At 29.1% G+C, this 26619-nt stretch overlaps 1 protein-coding gene across 1 annotated transcript in view; it reads right to left on the minus strand.

Moving 5' to 3' along the window:
* The window catches only part of LOC111630247 (lachesin-like), a 29940-nt gene extending 12394 nt beyond the window's left edge, over window positions 1-17546 (minus strand). Inside the window, exons 1-5 of the mRNA XM_023374359.1 lie at window positions 17386-17546; window positions 13223-13338; window positions 10696-10827; window positions 4309-4408; window positions 3953-4225 (exon numbers count right to left, since the gene is read on the minus strand). Coding sequence (XP_023230127.1) covers window positions 3953-4225; window positions 4309-4408; window positions 10696-10827; window positions 13223-13338; window positions 17386-17440 — 676 coding nt within the window. The 5' untranslated portion in view covers window positions 17441-17546. The remainder of the gene's footprint in view (window positions 1-3952; window positions 4226-4308; window positions 4409-10695; window positions 10828-13222; window positions 13339-17385) is intronic.
* Between the last annotated feature and the right edge of the window lie 9073 nt (window positions 17547-26619).

The following is a 26619-nucleotide window of genomic DNA, read 5'->3' on the forward strand; positions in this document are numbered from 1 at the left end:
CTACTTACACCGCACTATTATTCTTTAAAATTGGCAAACGTTTTCGATTCCCCTCCTGGGATCTTCTTCAGGCTTACTTTTTATACCTTTCGTTATAACTGGATTCTTTAATTCGAATGTTTTTTAAAAAATATGGAACGTGCCATTATTCGAAAAAATTTCGAAAGTGGAAGGAATCACGTGTTATTTCAAATATAATTTTCTACCAATGGGGATTCATTGTGTGCAATACCTCATCGGATCCACCAAACGTTCATTGGCCACAAGATTAAAAGAGCATAAATCAGACATTGAACATAATAAATGTACAACGGCCCTATCTACGTATGCAACAAACCCGGGCATCACACCTATCTTCGATGAAGCGCATGTTATTCGCACCACCCAACACCAGGGGCAACTAAGAACTTTGGAGGCAGTGGAAATCTTTAAAGCCGATCACAAATCCACATGCATTAATTTCAAATAAGAAGTAAATCTCTCTGCAGCATGGCAATTTTTAATTGACGATAAATCATAATATATTTTATAAGATAAATTTTATGAGGTATTGCACAGAACAAATCCCCATTAGTAGAAAATTATATTTGAAATAACATGTGATTCCTTCCACTTTTGAAATTTTTTCGAATAATGGCACGTTCCATATTTTTTAAAAAACATTCGAATTAAAGAATCCAGTTATAACGAAAGGTATAAAAAGTAAGCCTGAAGAAGATCCCAGGAGGGGAATCGAAAACGTTCGGCAATTTTAAAGAATTTCGCACCGGTTACTGGTTAATTGTAGATAGTTGTTTATTTGAAGAATAGACAGGAGTTTTAAAAAATCCATTAAAATATTTGATATTTTTATTCCGCTTTCTGATTTTATATTACTCACAGATTTCAATGTTAAACCAGTGATATTACGATTTCGTATGTCCCTTCTTTAAGGGGATGTAGAAAAAAACATGTACAATTCTTGTCTTAAAGATGTGGCAATATTGCTTGGTGTACTCCATTATTAGTGTTAGACAGTATGGACAATATTTGGATAGATTCATATTTTGATTTAAATTCACTCTTCTTTTATATTTGATGCTTAATAAATGAACAGAAGTTCAGAAAAGATAATCCTAAGTAAAACTAATGTAAAAGTACATATGAATGAAGGTAAATTGGCAATTAAACATGTATATATATTTATTGCTAGGTTACATGTGTTTCATTTTTAATTTGTAGGATTTATCTGTTAAATGTAAAACAGTTGTTGGAAATGAAAAATTAAATCATGTCACAATCTAAAAGCTTTAAGAAAAGAAGTATACAAGAACATAGAATTTTCCAGTCAAGATAATATGTAGAAATAATATAATATTTTAAATTTTTGTAAATTCTACAATTGGGAGGCATTTATTTTTGCTTGGGTCTTCATGATGAATGTGTTTCTTGTCTCATATACATAGGTGATGTATTTGCACACAGGTAAGTTGCATGTGTCACCACTGAAGAAAGAGAGAAAGGATAATGAAAATATTGTAGATAACATTATTCTGAGAAATACGTTTCCTCTTTAAACTAGTTTATTTAGGTCTCTCTGTATTTTATCTTGTTCCAACAGTACAGATGTTCTAGAAAATCATTTTCAAGAAAGACCAGGGGCCATATTCTGGTCACAGTCTCTGGTCTCTTGTCTCTCACAAGCCAGTCACTGGTTGGCTAATCATTTGGATTAGCCAATCAGGGACCGGCTTGTGAGAGATGAGACACCAGAGACAGTGACCAGAATACGGCCCAAGATATCAATGGTCAGGCATTTGGCATTGATGAGACACAATGGATACACATTGCACCTCTAAAAAAGACAAGTTAGGAGAAGTCAGCAAAGTATCCTTTGAGAGAATGCTAGTCCTATAGGACATGCAATATGTTACATGAAAGAAGAGTCTCCAGCCAGTGCATTTTGCCTATTCATTAGTGATCCAAAGTTGCCTGTTATAAAGAAATGCACTGAAATGAAGGCCTGCATTATGTGCAAAGATAGTTCACGGTATTTGAGCCCAGAAGAGATCTAAAGAATACTAGAAGAGATCTAAAGAAGCCTTCATTGCTGTACTAAGGCAGATGCAGCAATGAAGGCTTTGTATTTAGGTATATGCCTAAGTATGAAAAAAAGAACTTTAAAACATGTCAGCACAATCCCTGAGTGTGTGTGAATAAAAATATTTTTCTTAAAAATTTTTTTTACTGTATTAAGGAACATGAAAACCTGATTAAAACAAGACAAGTCAAGAAACATAGAATACCAACATTTTATGATAAAAAAAAGAGCAAAAATGAAAAAAACAAGAGGTCAATTGACCTGTAGCAAGCATTGTTGGGAATAGGATTAGTCTGGGTATTCTAATGTTAAATATTTATACTAAGTTTACAATATTCAGAAGACCAAATTTTTTAAGTAACTAGTTTGAAATTAAATAGAATTTAATTGAATATGTAACTAACATCTATAAAATCTATACTTAAAAATTATTGACAATCAAAATATTATATTAGTACTATAGTATGAAATATGAATATGCATTGATGTTATCACACTTTGCATAAATATTTGTTAAACAGGAGATAAAAGAGAAAATTAAAATTGATTAATTAAGTTCTAAATAATAAATTTTCAATACTCAGAAATTTTTATAAAATCAGATTTTTTGAAATGCTTGATGATCAAATTTACTTAAAGTAAAATATGAATATTTAGAAAAGAAGATTGATAAAGAAAATCAAATTCCAGATTACTCTTTTATATATTCAAAAGATTGTATTTCTTCACAGTAACTAAAATGATGCTATGATAATCAGGTTGCATAATACAAATTTATAAATACTAGAAAAAACTTCTGAATTGTAATTGCCACAATCCAGGCATCACTTAATTAATTGATTTGCTTAGACTGTAATAAATACATGCATTACAGATAATTTATTTTAGTTTTACTGAATTACAAGTTAAAGAAATAATATAAATGATTTACATGCAAGAAATATAACATAAATTAACGAATTTTTTGGAAAAATTATAAAAATAAAATTGTTGTTTCTTTTTAATTTTGAAAATATTTTTTATTTGATAATTTTTCAATTTCAAACTGTCATCTTAATGTTTTTTACTATGAAAAAACAATATATATCTGCACCATTTAAGGGGGAGAAAAAAGTAGGAAAGTACTTCATGAACAAATAGTTTCTTAAAAGTTTGAATTTGCAGTTTGTTAGAATTAATTTTAATTATACAAAATTTATATACAAATAGCCATCCAAACAAATGAAATTTGAAAACATTAAATATAGTGCCTTCTAGAAGTTAAAATGTTAAAAGAACAATCCTATTATAGTACTTAGAAAACAATACAATATTTACTAATTCATAACAATAGTACATTAAATTATTTTAGCATAACAGTTATTATTACAAAAGCTCATCCCATATCAAAAATTTATAAATACAGTATCAAATAAAGTATATAGATACAAATTTAGTTATTCAAATATACAATAAATACTTAATATATATAAATTTTATAGTTATTACATAATTAAACATAAGAAATATTAAATTACTAATGACAGTAAATAATTGAATTAGATTAATTCAGATTAGTTCAGAAATCATAATATTAATAAAATAAACTCAAAGCATTTCAAACTATTCATCAAAAACTAGAATTTAATTTTTAAAAATTTATTTTAACCTCAGACAGAAAATATTGAAGTTATCACCATTATAATATAAAATTTAATAATATCGGTTAACTGAATATTAATTAATTATATCAGCATTACATATTATAGTTTCACAAATAATACAATAAAATAATTTCCTACATTGTTATTTGTGATTAATTAATTTAAATGATCTATAAAAGACTATCCAAAATAAAATAGCTAATAATAATACTTAAAATGAATAACTTACATTCTACTTCCACTCCTATATTTCTACGAGCACCTTTTGAAACACCATTATCAGCTATGCAGTAATAAGTTCCTCGATCATTTTTACTAACATTAAATATATTTAATATATTTCCATAATATACTGCTCCACCAGTTGGGAGTAAGTCATTATTTTCTCTTCTCCAAGAAATACTAGGTTTAGGATAACCATGAGCATAACACTGCAATGTTACATTATTACCAATGCTTGTTATTACTGATCTAGTACTGTTATCAGCTATAACTGGTGAGACTGTAACAAAATTTTATATTTAAAATTTTAATATAAAGTGTCATAAAAGCTATATTATTATTATTATTATTATATTTACTTACTTCTTACATGAACCCAAACAGTTGCAGAAATTTTATTGCTGGTTCCAATTAAAACATGACATTCATATTCTCCTGCATCTATTTCTTGAAGTTTTGTAATCTATCAGATACACAAATTCAAAATTATCATCTATAACAATATAAACACCAGGAAATCATTTTATCTAAAAATACCATTGCTGGCAATGTAACCATTTTAAAAATATCTCATTAATTTACATGCTTTTCTTAAATTTCTCCATACATTTATAAAGTTTTCTTTATAAAACAATTAAAAATTATTTAGGTATAGATGTAATTATGTGTTTTTCATTTAGAACTTAACGTCACACAAAAAAATATAGTAGAAGATTTAATTTTAAAAAAGATCAACCATTTTCCTTCCCAGAAACAATATTTCATGAATAGACAAATGTTTTTGGACTGATTTACAAACTTCAAATTTACATTCAACATAACATATTGCATTCTTAGAACATTGGAAAGTTCTATGATGTGTAGACTAGTTTTAAAATTTAAAACTATCATATATTGTTTGAATAAATTATAACATACAATATATACTCACTGCCATAAAAATTATCACACCAAGAAGGAGTTGTTGTATTGCTGCGATACTTAGCACATAGATAACTGTCAAGTAGATATGGAAATAATTAGAGTTATAGCATGATGGCTCATTGTGTACTGTCAGCAGAGAGCATTAAAGTGCATCCCCTTGACCTATAAAAAAAAGTGCACAAAAGCCATAAGAACAACTAATCAAGTTTGAGAGGGGAAGGATCATCAAGTTAAGGGAAGCCTGATGGTCATCTCACCAAATAGCCTGTCACCTAGGCCATTCTGACAATACTCAGTGGATGAGAGAGAGCTCACACACACACAGCACCCAGGCTCAGGATGCCCTCAAGAGGACCACCTGGTCCTCCTCCAACAAGCAACCACACATCTGACCATATCGTTATCTGCCATCCAGACACAGGTGGCACCATCATTACAGGTCCTGTGTCTGTCCATACCATTTTGAAGCACCTGGGTAAGAAACATTTGGTATCATGGCAGCCATTACATGTGCTCCCATTGGCAGCTAAGCACTGTTGCCTCTGTTTGGAGTGATGTTGCTCTCGATGGGATTGTACTGCAACAGAATGAAACTAGGTTGTCTACAGCAACGAATCCAGATTCAGTCTGGGCACTGATGACAGCCGTGTTCATGTCTGGAGGCCCTGTGATGAATGCCTCAATCCTGTCTACACTTTGGAATGACACATCACTTTCACAGTTGGTGTGATGGCCTGCAGTGCCATCACATATGACAGCAAGTCACCTCTAGTAGTGAATAAAGGGATCATGACAGCCTAGCATTATGTTAGTGACATCCTGCCACCGCATGTGTTACTTCTCATGGCAAGGCTCTCAAGAACCATTTTCCAACAGGACAATGCTTGACCACACACAGCAAGTGTCAAAGGCCAGGAAAGTGTGCCATATTGCCACACTTTCCTGTCCTGCCTAGTCCCAATTTGCCACTGATTGAATGTATCTGGAATCACCAGGGACAAGATGGACAGCCTAGGAGTTTGGCTGAATGAGAGGATCACTTGCAACAACTGTAGATTGAAATACTGCAGGACACTATACACCACCTGTATGCCTCCATGCCCACCCTTATCACAATGTGTATTCAACATGTGGCCCAACAGGTACTAGAACCTCCTTTCATTTGTAGTTTTTCCTGCAATAAATGATCCTTTTGCTTTCATTTTGTAATCACTTACTTATATCACCATTACACTCACACATATACAAGTCTGACAACTTCTTGGTACACTAATTTTTATGGCAATGAGTGTATATAACACATACATCAAAAATAAAACAAAAAAAGCATTGAAAACACAAGAGCAAGAGATGATGTGGGCATACAACAGATAGTATTTACTCAATAAACACATTTGTTTCACTGTGCACAAAATTTGAACTTACAAGCATCATTCGAACTTAGAACAAATTTCCATTGAATGTAGCGTCTGAATTCTGGAACATTCAAAGTAGAAGATATCACTGAGTGTTTTTTTTTTTTTTATAAAACCTGATCATCAGAATGTAACTCTGGAAGTTTTTTTAACGCTTCCCAATTTATCAAATTATCATTAGTTTGATATTACAATAGGCACACCTATTATTTATTACTGCTGACAATGTATTTTACCAAACACTTGATAACAATCCATAGTGAATACCAAATTTATCTGTTAATTTTTTAATTTAATAAATATTAATACTATTGAAAAACAATATATTTGATAATTATCTATTTCTACAATTCTAGACAGAAATCTTCCTTATTACATTCAAATTAAGAATCATTTTAAATGTAGATAAATTAAATTTATATTACACAATTTAGAGGAATAATTTAAATATCAGTAACAATGTAAACAAGAAGCAATCATTGCAACTGCCATAAAAATCTATTCTTTAATGAATTTACTATTTATACAACTAGGAGAACTTTGTCCCTGGCTGAAGCACAGTGATGGCTTGTGAAACTAATGTTAGATTGGTACTTTGAAACCGTGCTAGTAGTTATTAGTAGTAATTCAAACACAAATTATTATCGTATTTATTTTCAGTCACTTGGCAATTTTTATCATCAAGTTTTTATTTAGTTGACTAAATAAAAACTTGATGATACTAATGTTAGATTATTAGGGAACACTAAATTTAAAGGAAGTTATCACTCTGATAAGTTATCATCATGCAAGGTTTAATACATTAATATACAGTGAAACCCCGGTTAACGAATGTCCTGGTTAACGACCAAATTGGTTAACAAACTTTTATTCTGCAAAAATTTTGTCTCGGATAATAGATGAAATTCGGATAACAAACCTAACGGTATTTTGTGTCAAATTTTAGTTGGTGTTAGGCATGCGCGAGTTAAGCATTGCTTTTCTGATTGTTTGTGCAAAACTTCTTTTTTCAGTTTTGTGATTTATATATTTAATCAATATGGAAAGAGAAAAGAGATCTTCATCCAAGAAAGAGAAAAGTCATAGTGGCAATAGAAAACGACAATGCGCTATCTCATTTGAGAAAAATTTTGATTAAAAAGAGTAAGACAATCAATGTTTAGATCAATTTCTTGTTCCTTACCAAAAATGACTTTGACTTGAAGAATCTCACAATGAAGTGTTACACGTTACTTTTTTGGGGAAGATTTCGTATATCTCCACTTTTCTGCCACCAACAACAAATGAAGGTATGTACAGTGCTATTTTATTAAATAAAGTTTACATGTTTATTGCTGTAATGATAGATACTATGTTTTCCTACATTTTCATCAAAGAAAATCTACTGTATATTACAAATAAAATCACAAAAATTTTGGAGGCTAGAGCAGATAAATTGCATTTGCATTATTTCTATGGGAAAAATTGCTTTAGTTAACGAACGGAGTCATGGAACGAATTACGTTCGTTAACCAGGATTCCACTGTATATAGGTTAATGTATATATGATCAATTTTTGAGAAAATTAGAAAAAGTAGATCAGTATTCAAAGAAAATTTGGCAAGAATTTCACTATTTCAAATGTCAAGTAGCACATGCATGTTTGTTTATGTTTTTACAATGTAAAATTTTCCTGTAGACTTAACATGGGGATGACATTTGACCCCCAATATCTCCCATTCTAGACTGAATTTTAAAATTCTCCCTCAGTCATGACACACTATTTTATTCACAAGATTATGTCTTGTTTATAAAATCGTACTGCCTGATGCTCTTACCAGCATAGAGGTATGAAGGAGTACATGTCGAGAGTTGATATTTGACACAGAGTATTAGGTACCCAAATCATTTGAGCATAAAAAAAATCCAGACTTGTAGGTAGTAAGGGACCAAGAATTGAGTCAAAATAAAATACAAAATGGCGACCCTCTTCTACAAACAGGCAAAACAGCCACCTCACCCCACCGAAGTCAGGTAGGGGAAAGTACCACCCACAGTCATTCTAAGAAGTAAACTCTGACCTTAAGACTGAACATGTAGTTTCTTCTATGTTAAATAAAATTTGTAATCTAATTTTGTAAATTTGGGAGTGGATTTTTTAATATTATCTAGTATAGTAAAATCGTAGGACCAATGAAAATTTGACATTATATTAGGGTTGTCGTTACATTCGATGACATTATAATCAGGTTAAACTGTATATTGTTTGTGCAAAATAAAAAATAATTTCGGACAATACAATAGCCACGATTATTTTTTTTCAAAAACGAGAGCTTTTCATTATGCATCGACAAAAATTCAACCCGGGCCGACACACAACGGAGAGAAACTTTGAAATTAGATAGGTTAATTTCATCAAAGATGCATTGTGCACGATCTCATGGTCATGGCCGGCAAAGTTTGAATGATCGTGCCCAAAAGCAGTGATATCAAAGAAGGTAGGAGAATGAGAACGTGACCTGCCTTGCGCATCAAAGTGATTCCGTCTCCGAGACATAGTCTTGTCCCAAATACGGTTTTGAAGTTTCACTTGTTACTTCTAATAATGTGCAATATTTTGTTCAAATCAGTCAAATCATTACTTCAAAAAATTTGTTTCAATTATTTGCCAATTTGAGTCACTGCCAAGGAAGCTTGCTTGTTTTACTTCAATAACTATTTGCATTTTTCACCGAATGCTCACCCTCTGGTGTTTAAAAACAAAACTATTCTATTTGGGTCGTTTGATTCATTCTTGTTAGTGATGCACCTTTTGAAAATCGTTGACCCTGACGGCATGTCAGTTTGTTCGAACATAAGTTCCTGATGCATGCGCAATGTCATTTTACAATGTGAAGAATAATGTACATGCTGGTTCTAAGTCAGTTACAGTTAGGGACTAGGGACTTGCAGAGGAGTAACATAAGTAACCTAAATGAAGAAAGAATGGGTACAGATAACTTAGCTCTATTTGAGACGTGTACAATCATACAACCAATAAAAAAAAGGTCAACAGGTGTTGCAACACTACACGTCAGCATAAACAGACTCTAACATGGCAGAATTGCAGATGAGTTTCAGTGAGTGCAAGTTCTTTCACTGTTAAAATAGTGTAAATTTGTAAAACTATTTGCAAGAACTTTGTTTCATCATAATTTCACAATTTCTATGAAATTCCTGAACAAAATTAATAGTTTACCTGGAAAGTGAGTCAATTCTCAAACTGTTCGGGTGAAAACCAAACAGTTGGTAATACTAATTCTTGTATATTATCAGCAGTAAAGATGAATAACAATAGAAAAAGCAAAGCTTTCTGTTGCATTCCAAATTGCAATTTCAAAGCCTTACGGGAATCTAATATAAGTTTTTATCTATTCCCACGTGAAAAGCAGATGATTTGGAAATCGGTTGGTTATATTTATGAGCTTCTCTGAATACTGAATGAGTGGATTAGACTGTTAAGAATTGGCACCCAACTGTCCAGCTTTACATGAACAAGTTATGCTGTCAATTTTAAAACATATTTTCTTAAAGTTTAAAATGCCAGTAATTTTGTGTGGGACACAGGGTCAGATTTAAGCATTTCAAAGATATAAGCTGAACTCTTTACAACCCCTTACCAACACTTTACAATTTTAGAAGTCAATCATAAAAAGAAAAGAATTAAATCAGACTATGTCTATGATTTAATATGGATATTGGAAGAAAAAGACATGAGGTTTCACTAATCTTCTGTTTTATAACTAAATTTAATTAAATTTTTATACCCATTTCCTTAAAAATCTTTTTTAAAATTGTCAATTTTTTTTTAAAAACATCTTATGTTAATTCTTAGAAAAAAAAATTAATGAAATACTACACAAAATAAAAAGTAAAGTATATTTTGTTGGTTTGTAAAAAATCTTTATTACAAAATTTGACTTCAATTTTCTTTTCTGTACAAATGTTTGAGGCCCTAAGCAACAACTTACATAGCTTTTAACTGGTAAATCTGGCCTGATAAGACAATGTCAAAACTGATGTTTTTTTTAACACAAAGGGAACAAATATGTATAGAATGATCTTGCTCATTTGTTTCAATACCACATAATGATGTATCTTGCTAGCAATAATTGTTCTCCTTCTATAAAGGATAACAATTATTGCTAGATATCATCATTTCTCAATAAACAGCTACAAGCAGCATATATCATTATATTGAACAGTAATATATAAGCAACCCAGATAAATTAGACATTTTGTAAAAATGCACCGCCCTCTATAGTTCATGAAAAACGCGAATAGTTATTTTATTACTGCTATTATGAAAGATTTCTTCATGTTAATTTTGATACTAATACTTATTTCCTGACAAAATTATACAATATATAAATTTTAAAAATGTATACTGTACCTGTAAAGTATAAGTACTGCTGGCATCATCATGACGAACTGATATTCTTGCATCTGGGACTATTTTGTTACCACCTGATGATAGGAACACATTGTTGCCAGGACTTTCTTTATTCAATTTTACCCATATAACCTAAATTATAATTTTAAATATTTTACATAAAAAGTACAAATATATTGTTGAAATAAAGAAAAAATTTTTTTTATTGTAATACTAAATATTCTGTTAATGTAATTTTCACACAGCAAATAACACTTGTTCAAAGTAATTCAAATACTATACTATTCTTTCATAGGAATAACATATCTCAAATATTTACAAAATTGAGGTTTAAAATTTAGTGTAGTTTTACTTTACTAAAACTACTGAAAACAGTTTTAGTTTTGTTTTTGAAACAATATAAGATTTGAATTTTAGTTTTTTAAATTTTTATAAATTTTTATTCTTTCTCATAGTGACTGTAATAGAGAAAAGTTGAATTTATTCATTTTTCTAATTATACCAAGGTGATAAAACCCAAGTGAAGACTCTTGGTATTTAAAAAATTGGAAAGCACTATAGAGCATAAACAATCACATGCTGGTGATATATCAAAGGAAAAAAACAGGTATTTAGTATAGGTATAAAAAGTGCTGTGCAATAAGCATTACCTATATGCAGATTTGGTGTGCAATGGGCTTTACACACACAGTATAGAAGTATTTATTAATGGGTGGGTTCATACAGTCCTAATTAGTCTGACAAACCTATGTTGTGAGACATCTGTCTCATAACATAGGTTCACATAGGTTCACAACATTTTTCTAATCTATTAATATACTTGCCAACCATCAGCACTTGGCACTGACCAACAGCATTTTGTATGCTCCATTAGTGGATAGGCCACTTTTCCCTTTTGTCAGAGTTTTGAAGAATTTGATATTTTCACATAAACACTTTGTTTAACAAGTTTAAAACCAATATATAATATATGCTGACAATATTGTATGTTTTAAGAATATTTTATTATGAACAACTGAAATGAACCAGAATGACATTCTCAGATTGATTCAATTGGGAAAGAATAAAGATTGATATTTTTATATACAGTAATTGTATGTTGGTATAGGTATAAGAATTTTAGCTCAGATATGATAATTGTAAATAGTAGATGTGATAAATTGCATCTTTAAGTCTGGCAATGTTAGTGACGGCAGTTATACCAATTATGGCCAAATCATCATCAGAAGGAAACAAGTTACTTTTATAGTTACACCAAATTATTGAGCAACATTACAGATTCTCTGCCCAAAAAGAAGAAACATCTGATTCACTTAAGAATATACAGATCTTATGATATGAACTTTATCAAGAAAAGAAACCATATGTTTCTTTGAGATTTGTGAGATTTTATAAAGATTTGTAACCTTTATAAAATAGTAAAATAGGCTGATGATGGTTTTGCCATACAGCCTTGCAAGGTGGCAAATGAAAGAGATATTCTGTATGATAAGAAAAAGTAGGACAGAGAGAGAAAATAAATCACAACCAGAAAAATCATTGTCCTTAATAACTGCAGTGAAAGTCAATAAACTGACTGATAGCAACTGTTATGAGTAGATTCTAACACTAACAAAGCACAAATGCATATAGCAGGACACACTCATCATGCAACAAAATCAAGACTCCTGACAGATCAACATGGAACACACCATAAATCTACACTTAGATTTATGATGTGTCCTGTAAAATACTTGACCTTTTTAAAATTGTGATGTTAGAGTATAAAGCTTTTGCCATACTCTAATTCTTAACAGTGTATTCATACATCTCATTCTTAACAGTGTCTATGATCTTTATAAAATATCATATACAGAGATAAATTACATTTTGATTATTAAAGATATTTAATATAAACCTTGTGCAATTTATCAATGTTAATAAATAATTTTTTTCACTTTTTACACTCTTTGTATTTTTATTCAAAAATTTGCATTTTTCTACCAATGCTCTAGCTATTCCCCATACTAAAGGTTGGCAAGTAAGTATTAACCAGTCATAGAGATAAACAACTTTTCACTCAATATTAATTCTTTATATTACCTTTAGCTAAAATATGTATTATTTAAAATAATCATTTCAAATCTAAGTAATGAGTTCTTTTAAAGTGAGTAAAATCTTTGCTTAAACAATTTTAACATGAATTATTAGGAAAGACTGCATTTTTTAAATTTTATAATGACATTTATTCTTTCAGATAAATTTACACGTTTTTATTATGGCAAAATATAACAGTTTGATTTTACAAAATTAATTTCATAAAATCAGACTGTTATATTTTGCCATAATGACTTTTGTATTTTGTAAAATCTCATTGATATCTGTATGTTTCTTGCTTAATGAAGACGTTTCATAAAGAATATATTTAAAATTATTTTAAAATAATCGAAGAAACTAAAGAATAAAAAAATTCAGAGCAAATAAATTATATTAGACTTCATTATTTACTTAAACAATTTATTTCATAAAATAATATTTAAAAACTTACAGGATACTGTCCAGTATATTGAACTGAACATTGCAGATCAACTGTATCTCCAATACTAACTACTCTTTCTTTTGTAATAAATGTTATAGTTGGATTCTGTTGAGCTTTAACAAAATCTATAATTATATAAAAATTAGATTACATTAAAAGAGCTGTAATAAAGTGAAGTTATTGTTATCAATCATTTATAGGAATTAAGTTAAAGTAGACAAATTTATATTCTAAAAAAATAGGCAGACCCTAAATTTAATTTTTTCATAAATATTCAAATGTAACTGCTTTATATTAAATCGTTTAAAAACACAAGTAAATACATTTTACAAATATTAATCTATTTATATAGACAAGATAAGATATACTTTGCAAACATATACTTGACCTTTTATCACAATTGTTCATTTAAAATGTGTACAAATTGATAATTACAGGCCTATTAATTAATAAAGCCAGAGAAATGCAATAAAAATTTGAAAGTGGTTACTGAAAAAAAAGCAAATTATCATGCAATATTATGTAAATTTTTATCATTAATACTTTAAGAAAGCAGTTCTCTCAGAAGTAACTATAAAATCTAAAACCACTTGTGAATTTAAATAAAATAAGACATCCATCAAGTTTTTGATTATAAAACAAATAATATTTACTCTAAAATATTTTTCATACAAATAGTGAACATGAAAGAATGAATATAATTTTAAGATAAAACATACTATTTTAAGGAACATACATGTGTATAATGCTTTTCTATATATATAGAAAATCAGATATATAATCAGATATATATAAATGATTCATGCATGTAAAAATTTCAGATATATATATATCTGAAATTTTTACATGCATAAATCATTTATTTACTTACTTATAACAATTAAAATGTGTTTTATAACTTCTTGAACTGTTTATAAATGATGGCCTCTTTCAATCATTTCAAATAGTTTTAAAATGAAAATAAAACAGTCACAAATGTTTAATATTTTTGATAAAATATTTTCAGATTTTGGAACTATTTGAATGTATCTCTTAATAACAAAATACATTTGGCAGAAAATATTTTCAATGTCAATTTTTCATTTTAGTTGAAAATTTAAATAGTTTTGTTATAATAACAGTAATGAATGTAATAATCATATATAAAAAGATAATATGCGCATATAATAAGCTACTACATACAGCCTTAAAATATTTGTCCTAAAAACTGCATTTTTATGCAAAACAAATGAATTAGAAAAATAGAAAAGTATCTTGTTAAAAAAATTAATTAATAAATATGATAAAAATATATTATTGCCTTTTATAAATAAAATATAAAAATTAAAACAAGAACTTTTAAATTTATCTTAAGAATTAAGTAGTCAAATATACTGATATATTTAAATCAAATGCTAAAAAAATATTTTACAATACTTTTTGCAGAAAACATATATTAAAATGAAATATTATGAAATTCTTAAATTTGAATATTTCATAACTTCTACAGACTCAACAGTAAAATTAACATTTATCATACATTTAAGACATTTTTTCTACAAGCATATGTTTATTAGTTTTAGTTAAATGATATATTTCAAACAAAAAATTTTAAAAGTTTCAAAGAAATGTATTTCTCATATATTTATTTATATAAAAATAAATATATATACTGATTATAGCCAGCATAGTATAATCAAAGAAAGAAATAATATAATTAAGAAAAAGAATTTAATGCAATATAAACCAAATTTTGAAAATAGTCTATATAGAAAAATTTTGAAATGATTTACTCAACAGTGCCTTAACCTAAACCTTTAAAAAATCTAAATTACTTTCCTTCAAACTTTCTACTTGAATTCCTCTTAGGATATTAAATATATTACATCTACTAAACAGGAAATTTCCAATCATTGGAATGAGCAGAGCATGAAAAAAGAGTATGAAGAGAAATACTTTTACTATACATTTCATTTTAAATCTTCAGAACAAATAAAATGCAGTTGAAATAAAATATATAATATACATAAATTCTAATCATCTATGAAAATGCTAATAATCAGGAATAAGATATTCAAATTACATTCTTACATTTTTTACATCACAAACTATTTACCTGCCACATCAAATGAAGTTATTATAAAGTGTATATCTAATTCCTAATTATTTCCCAATAGTTCATCTAATTCCAATATTTCATGTATTATTAATACAGCTAATGTAATCAATATTAAAAAGAATAATGAAAAGTCAGTTGTTTAGATGAAATTATTTATAGAGATGGAATGAAAAATAAAAGATATGATGCAAAGTTTTAAAGATGTTCACAATACTGGAATTTTTTATATTTTAAAAAAGTAAAGGGCTAGATATCATTCATATTTTACTATGATAAACTGAAAACAATTTACAACAAAAACTATATATTGAAGGTAAACATTGAATCAAACTATTGGAATTAATTATTTTCTAATAATTACAGAAATACAGTAATTTATGATCAAACAAATCTGTCCCTGGACAGATAGCAAACAAATCTGTCCCTAGACAGATAGCCTATAATTACTTCACTTATTAGATAACAAATTCTATTAATAATTTAGAATCAAACAAATTAATTTATCATTAAGCATGCAATTAAATATATAAACACCTAAAAGTATAATTAAAAATTTCTTAATATATTCAATATTTTTCATTTATTCTGTTTATACTGTTTTCAAAAATTAAGTTTATAAAGTAATTATTTTACATGAAATTAGTTAATATTAAAAAATATATATTTATGGTAGTTAAATAAAATCTGTTAAATATGAAGTTTTTGAAACTGGAATAATCTAACAACAATTAGGAAAAATAATTATTAAAATAATATCAGAAATTCAGCAGTTTGGAAATATTTGATAACTGTTTAAAATATTTCTAAATAAATATATAATAACTGCCAATTTCAGGAAGCCAACTTTTATTAATTAAAATAAACATTTTTTTGTTACAATTTGACCATCTCATCCGACATATTTAATAGTTTATAATAATATGAGACTTCCTGAAATTTGTGCTGATTATTTATGGTACAAAAAATGGTACAAAGGATAGTGCCAAGTTCTATAAGCTTTCATAATTTGAAACATTTACTACTGTATTACCTTTTGAAGATATTAAAAAGTTATCAATTATATAAATGTACTAATTAAAGTCTCATGAATCATAAAAGTATGAATATTAAATTTTAAAATACATTAGATGATTAGTGTTTTAAAGATTTGTCACCCATTTATTTTTCATAATTATGTTTTAAATAAAAATCAATTTAAATGCCATAATGTATACCTTACTTTAACAATAGCATTAAATATATCATTTAATATATTTAATGCTATAATAAATAATTTGAGATAATCCTCATTTTCAAAACACTGCATATTCACAATTAAAAAAACAAAAATAAATAAATAAAGCACATTTTAAAACATTTAATAACATTTTCAATTTAGCAGAGTTTAAAGAAAATAACACAGATTAATTTTTCTCTATTTATAATTCTCAAAAATTATAAAGATATAATTTCCCCAAAATTAAATTTAACATAAAATTGTGCATTCTCAATAAAAAACTGAAAAGAAATTTAGATTTTTTTTTGTAATTTACTTAGAAATGCCTAAAAGAATGTGAAATTTGGAAACTGACACAAATAATATAAAGATAATAATAATAAGCATAATAAATTGTAATAAAATTGTTAGAATTTTGGAAAAAATTATTTTTTTTTTTTACCAAAACACGAGTTATTAGAAAATAATCAATTTCAAATAACACGTGTTTTATGTGTTTGTAATTGATTAATTAGCATTTTTAATAAGAAAAAATATGAAATGATGATTTTTTAAATAAAGAAAAATAATATTTTGCCGAATTAACTAACGGATATGAGGAGAAAAACGGTAAAGCAGCATACAACCAGTCGATTTTTTAAATTATGTTAACAGATAAACAAAATTTTTTAAAAAATAAGGAAATCATTTAACAGCAATGAAACTTGAAATTTGAAATAAGCAAATATTTTTTCCTATAATTCAAATGATTTCATATTTTGACAACGCTTCGTGTTTATGAAGAAAATAATGCGTTTTATCGCGTTAAATTGATTTTTTTTTTAAACATTTTATAACAAATCATATACACATACTAACCTTCTATTAAAATGGTTATGACGAATAAAAGGAGAAAAATTTTTATAACTGCCATCGATTCTTTTTCGGTTAGACTTCCACGTACATCCAGGTGTGATCCAGGTAACTCTAGAACAGGTAACAAAAAAGCAACAACGCCCCGATTTTCGATTCTGCGACACCTGGCGAGAAATTTAATAAGAATTATATCGATTAAATGTTTTATTTTTATATCATTTTTATTTTCTATTTATTTTACTCGTTGAAGTAATTCGAAATTTTATATTTCTTTTATAGATTTTAATGGAACTTATTAATAATTTAACAAATGAAAATAATTTTTGTTTTTGTCTTTCGTATATCAATATTTTAAAATAAGGGTATTATATACAACGACCGCACCTATAGTTATTATACTTATGCGTCACTCACGTTTACTTTCCATAGTTCAAACGATCAATTTTAAACCCCGAAAACTGTCGATAGTTAAGTCAAAATCCATTAGTGAAATCAATAATGGTACTGACGACGAATACACAAAAGACGACGCTTTATTTATTTTTTTTTTTCATAGATTTTAATGTGATTATACACTAATTAGATTTTTAAAGTAATTTTTATGGCATTTAGTCATTTAAACTATTTTACTTTAAATAAAAGAAATTATTTATGATATTAAAATGTATTATTAATAATAAATATATTAAAAAATTGTAAAATGATGTTCAAAAGAATGTTTTTTAGAAAATTAACTTATCTAAATATAAATATTTAAATACATGCAGACAACACTTTGTATGTAGAGAATTATATATTATTTAATAATGTAGTTACTAATAGTATTAATGATATAGTATTCTGTGAATATATATTTATACGTGAATAACAAAAAGTAAATTACTGACAATTTATTTATTTTTAAATCTAACTTATTAAAAATTTTTCTTAAAATTCTTTAAAAGGAAAAATTACAGAATTTACAGCTATAACTGAATTCTTAGATTAATTAAGATCTTTAAATATAAAAACGCATTTTTAAAATCAATTTTAAATAAATTTGTAATGAACTGTAACTTTAAAAAATTCACTTTATTTTTTCATTAAATATATATAATTAATTTTAAGGTTTAACATCGTGTAAAGCTATTTTCTGTTATTAAAAAACATCTTACTTGTGTTTATTCAAAATCATGGAAAGGGGAAATCATAATTAAAGTGTAAAATAGTTAAATTGATCTCATTTGGTAGATCTCACTGTTTATTTTCATAAAATAAATGTAATTTATAAATAAAAACTAAAAGTATAATAATAGGTTTTTTGTTTACTTTAAATATTAATATTTAAAATGAATAAAACAATTATTATACTTTTATTATACTGTTTAAAGCTGTGTAAAATGCTTAGTTTTAATTTTTTAATGTGATAGCATTTATGATATATCAATAATTTATTTTCGAATATTTATGTTTTACCAATGGCAGTTTGAAAAAATAAATTCTATTAATATTAATATTTTATTGATATTTAAAATAAACAAAACAATTATAATACTTCTTAATATAAAATAAAAATTTCTCAAAAACAAGTTTATTTACTATGTAATTTAACATAAAATATAATTAATTAGCTTTTTAACTTTATAAATAAATAAAATTTAAATGCTTAAGAAATTATTAAGAATTATCAAGTTGACAGTTAGTGTATTAAATTTTATATTTATACCCGTTTATTCATAAATCGAATGATGCAGCTATAATATTTAAATTAACTTATTCCATATACAGTATTTAGCATACATATACAGTAGTTGCTACATACTATATGTGTATAAGTTCTTAGTACTGGACAATCCGGTCTTATCCATAAAATTTTTAATTTATGTTTCCGTTTCTGTCATAAAGTATGACGAAGAATGGGAAGCATAAATAAAACAATAACAACAAAAAAAAAATAATAATAACCTCCGATAGGAAATTATAGATATTATTTCAAATTTCAAAATATAAAAAATATTTTACTTATTTTATTGCTAGTTGTAAGTCATATTCATAGCTTATAATAACATATTGTAAGCTATATTTTGATATATTCAATGTGGTAAGCATTTTTTAAATGTATATAAATCAGAACATTCTGAATTAACAAAAAAATGCATAATATTTAATCTTTATGACCATCATTTTTATCAACGTGAAAAACGTCAACAGCTGATTCAAACTCGACGATGCATGGATAGTATCCAGAGCAAATTAAAAGATTTCAATCAACGATGTGACAATAGATGTTCAACAAGTGCAGCTACCTTGATCTACACTACATATAAAACATTTTAACTTCCTACAAAGTTAATATTCATTTTAAGGATAATTCTTACTGAAAAAAAAAATATATATATATATATTTCATACGGACAGCCTTAAAAAAATGAAATAACCTATAAGTTTTACGAACAAATGTTCACGGATGCGTAAAGGTTAACTACTGCACATCAACGACCCTCTATAAACTGAAAACAATCTGTTGTACAATATGCATCATGCAAAACATCACGCATTAGCTCAAATAAAATATTAAAGTGTCATAATAAAAAGCATTTAAGAAATTATTTTCTACACTGTAGTATTGTTATTTTTAATTTTAAAAAATGATTGTTTTTAATTGAAAATAAATATGCTTACTTGTTCTGTAATAATTATGAAACTTCGCGCATCTAGAAATGATCTGAAAGAATCATCATGACATATCTATTGATATAATATATAATAAAGTTACGTTATCGTAATCGTAAAATAGTACGACTTTCGTGGGCGTGGCAGAGGGTGAGCAAACTATTACGATTATAATTTCACAAATTATAATCGTAATAGTAATTGAGATATGTAGCCTAACCTTATACCCTCGTCACGGGATGCTTTGTCTGTCGTTTTGTATTGATGCAATATTGTATTCTATATTCTATTTGTGGAAAACCAAAAAAAAAATAATAATAAATAATAAAATAAAAATTTATTTATGTAATTATTTGTCTCCAAGCTTTGTTCCCCCTTGGAAAATTTTCTGCGGGCACCCATAATGACATTTATTTTCTTGTAGTATAAGGAAGTAAACTTTATTAACATATAGGTTATACTACAGTATGTTCTTTTAGATAGGCGAAAGCTTTTCTCTATCGAATAACACTAATAAGATTAGAAATATATTGCCCAACACTGTTATTAGTCTTACGGCTCCATTGGGATTACTGTCAACTCTCTCAGGAGACACATTGTCACATTGATTTCTGCATTTAATAACGTTAAAGGAAACATTAGGATCTTTCTCAAATCATAATAAACGTCATTATCATTATAATCCGTAAGTTAAATTATTTATTTTCAACCTTAATAGTGTTTTGAAATAATCCTAATCAGTGTTTTTGAAATAATCCTAACATGGACTATAGGCATGGACTGATCATCCTCTTTTCAATCAGATTTTTTTTTTTACATTTATTCTAATTAAAGCACATTCGTTTATTTCTTTAAATATCGTTATTTGAAGTCTAAAACTTTGGCACGCATAAACGTCTTTAAAGCTAGGTATACTTACTATACGGCACTCAGGCTCAAAAATGCTTCCCACCTCAGGGGTCGTATTCTGGTTACCGTCTCTGGTCTCTCGCAAGCCGGTCGCTGATTGGCTAATCATTTGGATTTGCCAATCAGCGACCGGCTTGTGAGAGACGCGAGACCAGAGAAGACCAGAGACTGTCCAGACTCTAGACTCTAGAGTCTAGAAGGTTCACCTAATGGTAATTTCAGTCGTGACGTTTTTCCTAAACCATCCAATCAGCATCTTTCTGCCAAAAGTAGCATTACTGTGCACTCTCGTCATAACATTTGATGTATTTTATATTTGACTTCTAACAAATCACGTGACTGTACGATTATTATTAATTCTTAACAATTTAATTTAATTACTTTTGATAAATAGTATAACTTTAAAAAATGAACTGAGGAATTTCGTAAACATATTTTATCACAGTGATGGCAAAATTTGGCGTGGAATATGTAACAAATCAAATATTTTGTGTATTACAAATAAAAATTTTAAAACTAATCAGTTTTCTACATATATTAATTCCTTATAATGTTCGTAAAATTTAATTTTTATTTAAAATATGAATAAAATGTCACGATGAATTAAGGGCGTAGTCAGGATTTTCTCTATGAATCTATGTACGGAATAATTAGTGATCTTCTCCAAAACTTGCTGGGAGTCTGTACTGGTGGATTCGCACGATATTTCTGATGATTTATGACTCGCGACATATTGAAACATGTTCCAAGATGCTCGGCAATTGTTTCAGCCTCTGCTATAACACTGACTTTCAACGATGTTTTCTCGTGATATCTGTGATTTTTTATGTGATTTGCACATTGAAGTAAGTCCACACTTTTTGACTGAAGAGCATTTACTACCGGTTGCACGAGCTTTGAATATTTTGCTATGAGACAAACACTAACAATGAATTCTGATTTTGTTGCAGCGCAATGCATTTGAAAATCAGCTTTTCTCGTTGCATTGTTACCGCCTGTTGATAGTTTTTCAAGCCCCATAACGATTTGCGCATAATTTTAATTGAATGTGGCGATACTTTTATAATTTTTAAACCAACGGGTTTCACAGAGCATTGGTATATTCGGTATGCATTTTCGACGAAGGGACGATTCTCGGAAAAATCTTATTATTTCTTTTATTGTGGAGACCGTATTTCGTATCACTGCTATTTCGTTTAAGTCGTTTACAACTAAGTTCAGTTTGTGACTAGCACAGTGAAAGTATAACGATCTCGTATACTTTTCTCGAAAAATTTTCTGATTACAACCATCATTTCCTGCCATAGTGGAACACCCATCGTATCCTTGTCCGACGCACTTTTCTATATCAAGCCTACCTTTTCTATAAAGTTATTAATTGCAGATGCTACAGATTTTGCATCCATGTCAATCAACTGCACAAAACCTAGAAATACCACACAAACATCATCTTTTCTTCGTCAAAAAATCTAACCCCAATGGAAAGTTGCTCTTTCCCTGATATGTCACTGCTCTAGTCTGCCAGGATACTGTAAACACATGCTTTCTTTATGTCAGTAGTGATGTCGTCTCTAATGACGTCGCTACATACACCGATTATTTCATTTTGAATCTGTGGTGATATATAAGTGGCATTTTTCTATGTGCTCTTTTAAAATCTGGTCTCCTGCGTCAATTTTGAGTTTGATCAAGTCTTCAAAATCACCTTCATGATGTTCTTTGCTTCTCAAAAGTAGGTGATGTGTACCACAAAACATCACAGTCGAAATTATTGATGCAACAATTTTCTTGTTGGCTTCTATTTCTTGTTGATGGACAGAAATTAGCTGTACATCAACGGGTATATTTTCAACAAAACATTTTGCTGCTTTGGCCGCCGATTTGTACCATTGAGATGACGTGTGAGATTTCGCGAATGTCTTTATAGCGAATAAAGAGCCTCTCTATGAATGAACCTAAAACACCATGTTGGTGGAAACAACACACAGTAAATGCACAACGCGCCCTTTAATATTTTGTACACATTTGTTTTATTATTTGCAACTAGCAAAAGTAGCTAGTTGCAAAATCAACTATTTCAAAACCATCTAATTAAGCAAAATTGCTGCAAAAGTAGCTAATTACAATTTTCAATTGTTATTTAAAATTATTACTTGTTATTATTTCCTTATTTAGAATTGTATGAATTTTCTTAAAATTTTAATAATAAAGACAACATCAAAATCACTATTACAAACAAAAAACAGTCTTCGTATTTCCTGAAGATTTTAGGTTGCTTTTATTAGATTGTTTTACAACTCATCGACTCAAATGAAAACAATATAGCTACATACCTTTCGTGCTAAAAAGTTTCTAATATCCATTTTATGAGATAGATTGCTATTGTTACGGGATTGCGGTCTAAATATTAAATAAACGCGCGAAAAATATTAACGGATTTATTAAAACATTTACAACATACAATAGAAGTAAACACAGCACTTATTAATTTAAAACGACGTAAGAAATCCAGTATTGCACATGGACACAACGACGTTTCAAATAAACCTCTCTCGCGGTCATGTGCGTAGCGAGGGGTTAACCTAGTGCCATCCCCCGGTTAACCTGGTGCCCACCCCCAGAAAATCACAGCCGAAAAGTGTTGAACCGATTTGCAAAAAGAAATAAAAGATTGAAGCTGAAAATTCTGAATCCAAAAGAAAAAGGTCAACGGCTCCCTGTGCACAATGTTATGATTAAAGAAAGTTTCATATTTTATGTGTGTTAAATTATTGTCGATTCTTATTTTCATTTTAATGAAGAATAATTTGAAATAATTCAATTTTGTGTCAGGTTGGCCTCTACTAGGCCCCCATAACAAAACTCTGGCTACGCCCATGCTCGCGGTATGTTCAGAACAAGCTCGAATGCGTCAACTCATTCAACTGACGTAATGATTGCAGCGCTTAAATAGGGAACAGAAGGTACTAGAACTTTCCCGCTAAATCCGTATCTCGAACATTCTATGATATAATCTTCGAGTTTTACAACAGACCATCCAGACCTCGAACCGCTACTTTTCCACTCGTTCACCAGAGAGCGCCCCCGTCAAGACCAACACGATAGCGTATTCCCGCCACGATTGAAAAATGTTTTCTTGTCGCGCAATACTATTAGAGTATAACCTATTGACCTATAATTTTTCGTTTGACTTAATGAGAAGGGTTGTGCACTTGCCCCATCGTGGCTACGCACCTGCGATGAATCACGATCAGTTATAATGATTTATACAAACTATTTATGGACTGTTGTTAATGTTTCTTTATTAACAAAATAAGCCTGATAAGGTTACATTGTACTGTACAGAGTGATTCAAAAGTCACAGAAATTTTTAAAAATTAATAACTCAACTATTTACAGTAAGATGATGCGGTTTTCACGGTAACAGAAATGCTTAGAAAGAAGTGAGATTTTTTGTGTAATAAAAATTTCAGTACCAAAATAGTTACATTTTTTGCCATAGATGGCGCTTGATAAGATTACATAATTTATATAGTTGTTACTAGAGCTTACACAGAGAACATTTTTATTTTTTTATTCTTATTTTAACAAATTTACAAATGCTACAGCGCCATTTACAGCATGAAATGCTGTAAATGGCGCTGTAGCATTTACAATGATAGCAGACGAAGTATATGTTGATTTATTATAAGAACATGTGTTTTCGAGTTGCAACGCCAACGAACAATGTAACCATGATAATACGCGCACAACTCGCACTCATTGAAGTTACAGTTGCCTGTGAGGCTGGAAATTGTTAAGTGTGACTATTGCTTAAGGGAAATTACAACAGCGCATTAAGTGTTAGACACGTTGAAAAACAACTCAGAAAACTCCATGTTGCTAGTTCGTTGGTGAGGCGCGAATCTGAGAGCTATTACTAGTGTTTAATTTTTTTTAATTCTGCCAATGGTAGGCGATGATAGGGCGGAAACTACTGTATATGTCCTTGAGAGGATTAAAATTTGCAGACTAAGAAGTCTACCCGTTTGTTTGGAATAATTCCTCGTTCTTCTGGAGCCCATACACAGATGACGATAGTTTTAAGGAGTCCAAAGGATGTTGTGTGTTGTCTAATTAGATAGATGTGTGTATAAAGTTTGGATTGGCACCCATACCTATTAAAGCAGTAAAAACAACTTTAGAATCAGAACATGTAGCAATTTGTTCATGAGCTTAAAACTTTTTATAAACCATGGAGCATGCTTTAGCAGTAAAAATAGTGATTCTAAGGTGGAGAAGATATTAGCCTTTTTTTAAAACTCTTTTCACCCTATAAGCACTAAGATGATCTTTTTAGGAGACCCATTGGTTCGGTCAAACCCATAATAGTACGACCGAGTGGTGAGGGTCGGGGCTCGACATATCCTAACGGACCACATCTCGAAAAATTCCTGGATTAGATATGGGATCGAATCCACGGATTTTTCGAGGATCTGGATTTGATTCCGGGATCCGTCTGGATTCCGGAATCAAATCCAGAGCGGTAAGTTGCCATCGTAACCGCTCGACCATCCGGCAGTCGGGCTTTGTTGCTAGGTGTGCAGATGAAGAAATGTAGTTAAGGAAGACTCGTTGCTGGATGTACTGGTACAGGTTAATAAAGAAACATATAATTTATTATCTTTATATTTCGTATAGTAGGAAAATATTCAGTAAATCTACTCGAAACTAGACTATTCAAAGATACGATGGCCAACTACTTACAAAGAAGTAGAAAAAGAACCATTTGTTTTATGCAAAGTTATCCCTATTCTGATTAAACTAAACTATTCCGTATAACAACGTGTTCTATCTTTTATATGAAATATATGATCCTCCACTTTCGTTCATTCTATTTTCGTACACATTTTGTATTTTCGATTTTTATCGATACATAAGGCGAAATGCGCGTACTTTCAAGTAATGATTCTCCTCTTCTCATGAACTATTATTCACAAGTCCTTCTCCACCTCTCCTACATTAATCACGTCCATTTTTGGCGTCACAGGTTCAGTCTTGAGCGGAGACGTCTTGAGTTAGCCTTTATGCATATTTAAAAATTTTTGACCATCATGGAAGAATGTGATTCCAATGGAGAGCGTATATACTCATGCACGAAAGGCAATAGAAAAAGACAGCGTGTTACAGAATCTTTATCAAGAGAAGAAAAAGAAGAGTACAATTCAAGTATATCGCTTGACAAATTTATAAAGAAAATACAAGAAACTTATCAATAAAAAATAAGTATTTTGAAAACTCTTTTTTGGTAAGTTTCGGTTTCGTTTTCGTTACCGGTGGACGCCATTTTCACTGTCGATCTTTAATCATCAATAGATAGTGCTCAAAGGGTTTTCCCTTCACGAGAAGGACGAGGTTTTTCGCTACAGTTCTTTCTGATACTAGAGGAACCTGTTGGGGAAGATCCCCTGGACCCTTGGGGTTTTTTCAGGTAGGAGCGTTTTAGTACTCCGTCGTGGAGGTTTTTCCGAGTGAAGGACGGGCTTCTCCCNTTAAGAAAAAGAATTTAATGCAATATAAACCAAATTTTGAAAATAGTCTATATAGAAAAATTTTGAAATGATTTACTCAACAGTGCCTTAACCTAAACCTTTAAAAAATCTAAATTACTTTCCTTCAAACTTTCTACTTGAATTC

Source organism: Centruroides sculpturatus, unplaced genomic scaffold, assembly GCF_000671375.1.
Source record: "Centruroides sculpturatus isolate CEXI.00-Female unplaced genomic scaffold, Cexi_2.0 scaffold126, whole genome shotgun sequence".
Lineage (NCBI taxonomy): Eukaryota > Metazoa > Arthropoda > Arachnida > Scorpiones > Buthidae > Centruroides > Centruroides sculpturatus.